The sequence below is a fragment of the Ziziphus jujuba genome, chromosome 9 (genome assembly GCF_031755915.1).
Source record: "Ziziphus jujuba cultivar Dongzao chromosome 9, ASM3175591v1".
Taxonomy (NCBI): Eukaryota; Viridiplantae; Streptophyta; class Magnoliopsida; order Rosales; family Rhamnaceae; genus Ziziphus; species Ziziphus jujuba.
This window is the reverse complement of record NC_083387.1, coordinates 7,480,432-7,487,874: the sequence shown is the minus strand read 5'-3', so window position 1 is coordinate 7,487,874 and position 7,443 is coordinate 7,480,432. Positions and strand designations below refer to the sequence as shown.

At 30.4% G+C, this 7,443-nt stretch overlaps 1 protein-coding gene across 1 annotated transcript; it reads right to left on the bottom strand.

Moving 5' to 3' along the window:
* Window positions 1–5,124: 5,124 nt before the first annotated feature.
* On the bottom strand, window positions 5,125–7,121 carry LOC107426630 (GEM-like protein 2). The gene is made up of 4 exons (XM_016036862.4): window positions 6,668–7,121; window positions 6,384–6,485; window positions 5,827–6,101; window positions 5,125–5,568 (listed from the first exon to the last, which is right to left on the bottom strand). The coding sequence occupies exons 1-4, from the start codon at window positions 6,756–6,758 to the stop codon at window positions 5,359–5,361; spliced, it is 678 nt and encodes a 225-aa protein (XP_015892348.1). The 5' UTR covers window positions 6,759–7,121; the 3' UTR covers window positions 5,125–5,358.
* Between the last annotated feature and the right edge of the window lie 322 nt (window positions 7,122–7,443).

Sequence of the window (7,443 nt, the reverse complement as noted above, 5' to 3'; positions counted from 1 at the left end):
CATTCTCTGGAAACATAAAGGGGAGAGAGAGAGAGAGAGAGAGTATGACCCAGTCATTGAACCACGGACAGTAATTTTATGTCCAAGCCACGACAGGAGGAGGAGAACAAGGAAGAGGATGAGAAATTTAATGGCAAAATTTTTTAGGTGGAATATATTTTTGATTGATCAAATTCAGACAATTCAACTAGTTTCTTAGTCTTTGTCAAACATTGAGATATATAAATTTAGGAAAGAAAAAGGAAAGACATTAATACTTTTTGTAAATTAGGTAAGGGACCTAATTAATTCTTGACCTTCTCAAGGATCATATGAGAATTTCTAACCATATAGCACAATCTTAACTCCTGAAATCGATAAAACCTATAGAGGGGATCACAAACATATAGGTTAGGTATGATCGCCTAAAAATAAATAAATAAATAAGTGATTTATAGCTCAAGTTTTAAGTAGGAGTATCTTTTAGAGGAAGACTGGAAGTATACCATAAAGTCAAACATACTTATGTAAGATGGCGATTTTGTGCATAAAAATTATGTATATATGACTTTTTGGTCTAATGCATGTCAATCAGTGCATTTTCACTCTTTACTTGGAGGTTAAGTAAAATAAAACACTTTTTATGTGGATTCTCACTGGCTAATGCCTTTCTTTTTTCTTTTTTCTTTTTTTGTTTGGGGGGGGGGGGGATAAAATTCAAGTTGCATATAATTAATGGGTCCTTGTGCTTAAAAAATGAGGGTGAAACACACCCTCCAAATTTGACCTTTCGTTAAGATATAGCTTTACATCTAGCTGGTTATATTACAGTATCAAGCAAGCCTTATTAGTACATGCATGTGCCAACAAAACAAACTCATTGATTATTTTTTTTGATTTCCTCTGTTTGTTTGTTGATTCCATACCTATATATGTTGCATAGGAAATTAGTACATATATAATGACGTGGATACAAATAATGATGGCTAGGATTCTCTAAATTATATATTCAAAGAATTAGGTGGTTGGTTTCTAAGATGATGCAAGAATGTGAGAAAAATGATTCTTTGTCACTGATAGTGTTTATTTAATTAAAGATGAAGTTGCTTGAGTATGGTTAATTAGTTTAATAGCTCAAGAAGATAATGATATGATACTTAGGAGGATAATCAAACCTAATTAAAGCTTTGGACTGTTAACTTCTCATGTTTGAATTATAAAGCTTTGGGCTCAACAATTATATAATAATGTATAAGGTATGAAAGTAATAAACTGGAAAGGTTCAATTCATTCTCCGTAATCAGTAAATAAAACAGATTATACTGGCTAGAAATTTTAATTTTTATATGTCACCTATTTAGGTCGAGTTGGTAATATGTATATTCATTCCACAGTAAACATGGACGGTCAAATGTTGCTTTCTACCTTGAGTAGCTTATATTTCCTTTCTACCGACAATATATATATATATATATATGTCCTCCAAATTTGATTTCATATTTTTCTTGGTCAGTAAATAAATTTTTCAAAAATAATAGAAAAACAAATAATTATGAGTTAATTTAGTCATTCATGAGAATATCTTATTTAGTCAAATTAATTAGTAATGCTTATGTAACATTTAACCAAAAAAAAAGAGTAACGTTTTATGTGACAAATGCATCAATATTATTATTATTATTGTTTTTATCATTACAATAACAAGTGCATCAATGTTAGTCCTTATTTAATATCTAAAAAATATAGATAGGATGTGATGAACTTAGTATTTGTCGCATAAACATCTTTCATTAAATACAATTATAGATTCTCTCATTAGAAAATTATGGTATAATTATTTAGTTTTAAATACCAACTTTTTCGTGTATGAAAATATTCATGCTATATTGAGATGCCTAAATCAAAATATAAAACATGAAATGGTAAAGAGCTTTCAAGCATCGTTGAATTGTAAATATATATAACCCATATTTTCAGCCAAAAAAAAAAAAAAGAAGTGTATTTATTCAACAATCTATGGACTCGTAAGGAATTTTGTATCCTAACCAAAAAATGTAAGTTCAAATCCTATCATTATTCGGGTCAAAAATTTAATTATATTTATTTTAACTGAAAACTAAGAACGTGTTTGGAAATATATTTTAATAAGCATTAATTTTTGCAAATACTTATTTTTTGTTGCTCTTTTATTAATAAGTGTTTAATAAATTAAGTAGTATTTTAGTAAAATATTTGATTATGCACAATAAAAAATATTTTTAAATTTATTTTTAATACTTTTATATTTTAATTAATATATTTAATGTAATTTTTTTTAAAATCCTGAAATGATTATTTGAATTGGTGCTTCTCTTATAAGCACATTTAATTTTGATTTTTTTTTTATTAGAAAACACTTTTTAATTTTTTTAATCAAACACAAACACGGATTTTCTTTATCAAGCATGATCAAAACACATACCTTATAATATAAGGCTCACATCTCGTAGAAAAACGGTATATATATATATATAATATACCAAAATTATATTAGATATGAAATTATCTTTATACTTTTTTTTTATGAATAATTATCTTTATATTTGAAAAGGCAAATAAAGATGCAAAAATTAAAGATAAAAAAAGCTAAGATTACCCAGAATTAACGCACGAAAGAACTTCATAATTGTTTTATCTTTTTAATAAATATTTTATTAAATCAATTGGGACCACAGCGAGGCCCATATATGAATTACAAACCACGACTTCTTTAATAAAATATAAGAAGCTTAGATTAGGACCAAATAAAACCGATAAATTGGGACCGACCTTGAAAAAGAAAATAAGAATACAGAAAAGAAGGCACATCAGCTGACTAGTTGGCGAGCTGTCAGCTTCTCAATCATCTTTTGGCAAATGCACAAAAGTCTACAGCGATGAATATGCGGGACAAAACTGCACCTCCTAATAAAAGAGCACGGTGGAGAATAATGTTATTGGCCAATAAAAGAAAATTTTCGAATGCTTTACAAAGTACAATCCCCAAGTAAAGAATTCAGCAACTCAAATAGCAAAGGGAAATTTAAAAGCTTTTCCATTATATGGTAAAAGTTGGGGACGTGTGGATCTAATTCCTCAGGTGAAAAAGCAATTAATATGGGTTTTTTTCTATTCATGCCCTCAGAATTTATTTATATTTAAATAAAGATTTTTCTAATTTTTGATAATTATGAAGATGCATGGATGGAATATTAAAGGCAAAATGACAAGACTAATCGATATAATTTTTTTACACTTTTTGGGTGGTTGAGCGTTAAGACCAATTCGAAATTTTCAACCTTAACTAGTCATGTGATCTTAATTGTTATTCTCAGCAGCGTTTTGGAGTATCATCTTTTTTCCTGAATACCTTTTTCCATTCTCTTGTTAAGAACACTTAACAGGAAACATTACTTTATTATTTGATTTGGACTTTATGGTAGGTCGAGGAACAGGAAGAAGATGGAGTGGCTTGGATAGTGACTAAAGAAGATGCTTAGAGCATTTTTTAACAAGCTTTTCAAAAGCTTCATTTTTTTATTTTTTATTTATTTAGAGAATTATATCTTATTTCATAATTTTATTGGATTTTTTAAATTAAAAAAATAGAATTTAACTAAAATAAAAATATAATTTTAATGAATTTTCTGACTTAAAATAACTAAAATAAATAGTAGGGTTTAACTCTTTAAACGTATAGAGTTAGATCCAATCTCTATATCAAGCATCTAATGAACTTATTTATTCATTATAATTTCACATTTTATTTTTTTCAATGCTATTTTGGTTTAGGGAGGAGAAAAATAAAAAATAAAAAATGTGAGTAGTAATTATTTACGAAGATTGATCATTTGCAGTTTGATATAAATTTATATTTTTTATTTTTTAAAATTCTTTTAGATGCTTTCTATTTTAACAATTATACTTTTTAAAAATATAAAGAACTATTGAAGCCGTTTTTATAGTCTAAAACATGGTATGTGTACATATATCTAATTTGAAAACTAATTTGAAGATTCGAAGATCTCTCCAACTTTATTTGATGTTCTTCTAAATTAGCAATTTACTTCTTCAATTTCAATACACAATTTGGTAAGATAATACAAATAAAAGGATGATCCACTTTTCAAAGTTAAATTTTTGGGAAAAAATAATGATTTAAGTTAATATTAAAAAATTATAATTTAAAAGTTTTGTAAAATAGTGATAGTTCAACTTATAACATAATCAATTTTTTATCCAGAAATCTCAGTTCAGGATCAGTTATGTATGTTAACAAACTATGTAATTATCGGATCTATCAGATTTATTGGTGAATATAATTTGATCCTGGATTAATTGGATACAATTTTATTTTTGATAAAAAGAATGAGTAATAATTTAATATATTGGAACAATTATTTTTATTATTATTATTATTTGGACATAGACAAGGGAGCAAAAGGCTTTTTGGTAATGTTTTTGGTCCGGAAAATCCTCCCAAAAATGGCCCCAAAAAAATAAAAGAAGAGAAAAATATGAAAAAGAAGAAAGGGACTAGGGAAGAATGGGAAAGAAGAAGAATGGCATTTTGTATGATAATGCAAAGAAATGTGGGCTTAGGAAAGGAGACATGGGAACCCAGACGAGCGTTTGTCGCCATTCTCAATGATTACGTTTTTCGGCGGTCTATGCTAATTAGTGCGGATCCATCGCTCTCGGGCATTTCGAAAGCAGGCTTAATTGAAGCCCACTTGTGGGACCCATTTTACGACGCACCAGCCAGATGCCAATGAGGATAGGCGTCCGTACCTTGCCTACGTGGACCCCACTGGGTTGACGTGTCCATTTGTTTGTCATTTGTGGGTGACACGCGGATACCGACAGCAAGGAAGCAGCCGTCAATAATTCCCTCTCAGCTCCTCAACTGCCATGAAATTGCCATGTGGCTAATAAATCAAAATAAATCATACGCTTGCTAATCATACGCTTGCTGTACTTTGCCTCCACCAAAAACCCACTCACATACTACCAAATTTTTATTATTGATTCTTCCTTTTTTGGCTTCCATATATGATTATTGGATTATTTCTCTTTTTCCCCTTTTTTTAAAAAAAAAAAAGAAAAAAAAAGAAAAAAGAAAACAGAAAATCCAAATATTTATTCATTGAAAGATTGTAAATTGGTAATTGTTTATAAATATTACAATAATAATTCACTTTCTTCCATTTATGTATTGACATTGTGACATCAAACAAACAACTATCTAGCAGCACATATGTGTCAAATATTATATCATAACAAAAAAGAAGGAAAATTCTTAATTAAGCATAGACTATAAATATACGAAAGGTGATAGATAAGACACCCAAATTCTATTTCTTAGATCTGCCTGCGGAGTTCCCCAGGATTCTCACCACGAGATTGGTGTAAAACTTCATTTAGATTCTTAATGGCCTTGTCATATGATATGAAACCCATGAACCAGAATTGATGGTCATCCCTTGTGACCATATGTATGTATTTTTCTGATGGGTTCCATCTGTTTGCACAAGGATTCACTGCTCTCAATTGATCAATCTGTACCACAACCTACGTATTCAAACAATTATTGTTAAAACCCAGAAAAATATATTTAAAAAAAAAAAAAAAACTTGGATGTAGAAAAGTCATAAATTCCTATTTGGGTTGGGCTTGGTTCCATAACAAGGTCTCAAAACTTGGGCTCCATGAAGGTCTAATTGGCAATGGATAAAGACTGAAGGATCCATGAACAACAAAACCAAGGCAACAAGCTATAAACTTTTAATTTTTGTGCTTTATTATTAGTGTTCAGGCTAGCTTTTGTACCTTGTAATACATGGACTCTGGATTCCCTGCGGGAGAATAGAGAGAGAGTGGGAAATCACTGCAAAAGGCTATTCTCCTATTGGATATATAAAGTGTCCCAATAACAGGTCCAGTAGTGGTTGATAGATAGCAGGCATATGTGTGTAAGAGCTTCTCTCCTGGTAAGTTATGAAATGTTTGATGGAAAACCTTATCATGACCCCCTTCAGCCAGAACCTTTGTTCCTTGAGCAAGCCTTGCCATAGCTGCATCGGTGAAACTAGAACTAACTTTCACTGTGACAAGCAAAAAAGTTGTATTTCATGTTAGAATACTGGTCAATTGTATTTTAACATGATGATGTAAAAATTAGTGAAACCAATTTCTTACAAGTATCACTGAGATGGGCTTCAATTCTAGCAGCATGAGAAAAGTTAGGATCGCAAAAAATAAGGTTAGAAGTGGCAACTTGGCATTATGTACACATCTTCATAATTAATCTGGCATAATAATAATAAAAGTAATACTAAAAAGCATGAGGGATTGAATTATTGGAAGTTTTTAAATAAAGAACTCACGGTGATGCCAAAAATTGTCTGCAATGTTCTCTGCTTTTCTAGTGGCATCTTCAACTGTTTTCCCACAGCGGTTGAACACGCCAAACATCTTAACCATAGGACCTGGAAAAACCAACAAATTAGTCCAAGTCCTTTGAAATCCCTTGATCCACCATACAACCATGAAAATTGCAACTAAAATATCGACCTAATATAGATGGTATGATTTCTGTTTATATTAACCATAACAAAATTAGAACAAGATTAATTGATATAATAAAAAAGATGGCAACAGGAAAACTCACGCCTGCCAGATGAATTGGATAGTTGAACATAAGGACTAACGCTATGGTTGTTGTAATCAGCGGTTGAGGGAGGAGTTGAGTAGGTGTTCATGGTTATTGAATATTGACGATGGTGAGGGCCTCAGCTCGGTGGAATTGATGGATATATGTTTGGCGTTAGAATTGTGAGCTTTTAATGAAAGATTTGGAAACATGGGGAATCAATCTCCATCTGAAAAGAGGTAAGGCTTTGAAATGGCGGTGTCTAATTTAACATAAGGGAATAGAATAATATCATGCTTTTATCCTGCCGACCTTCCGAAATAAACAAATTTATGATTCCTAAAGTTGCAAATTGCTGAGAATTTTAAAAGCTCTCTATTTTGCTTTGGTATCCTGTACTTTCATATGGTTTATTCTCTCAAGTCAAAGAACTATCAATTATACTCCCAAGTCTAAACAAGTAAAAAGTCACCGATCCTCATGATTTATCGGTTTGCGTTTTGCTTCCCCACATAATGTAAAATTTCTAAAGTTAGCCACTTTCTCATTAGTACTGCCTGATTTGGGTACAGGAAATATGTGAACACCTTGCTGTATAATCAATTTTAAATATTTTAAAGGAAGATTCTTGTAAACTATGGTTTTCTATATTTTGTAGTGGTACTTTTCATTTGGGTTTTACATGTTTTCTGGGCCTACGATATTAATCTATATTAGGGGAAAATAATCATAGATAGATCCATAACAAAAATTTGTGTTGGGAAATTGTATTAAACGATTATTATCGTTTTAAA

Coding starts and splice junctions, on each gene's coding strand:
- LOC107426630 (XM_016036862.4), bottom strand. CDS start 6,758: ATGAACACCTACTCAACTCCTCCCTCAACCGCTGATTACAACAACCAT. Junction 6,102..6,383: donor AGACAATTTTTGGCATCACC/GTGAGTTCTTTA, acceptor TGCTTGTCACAG/TGAAAGTTAGTTCTAGTTTC. Junction 5,569..5,826: donor CAGAGTCCATGTATTACAAG/GTACAAAAGCTA, acceptor TTGAATACGTAG/GTTGTGGTACAGATTGATCA.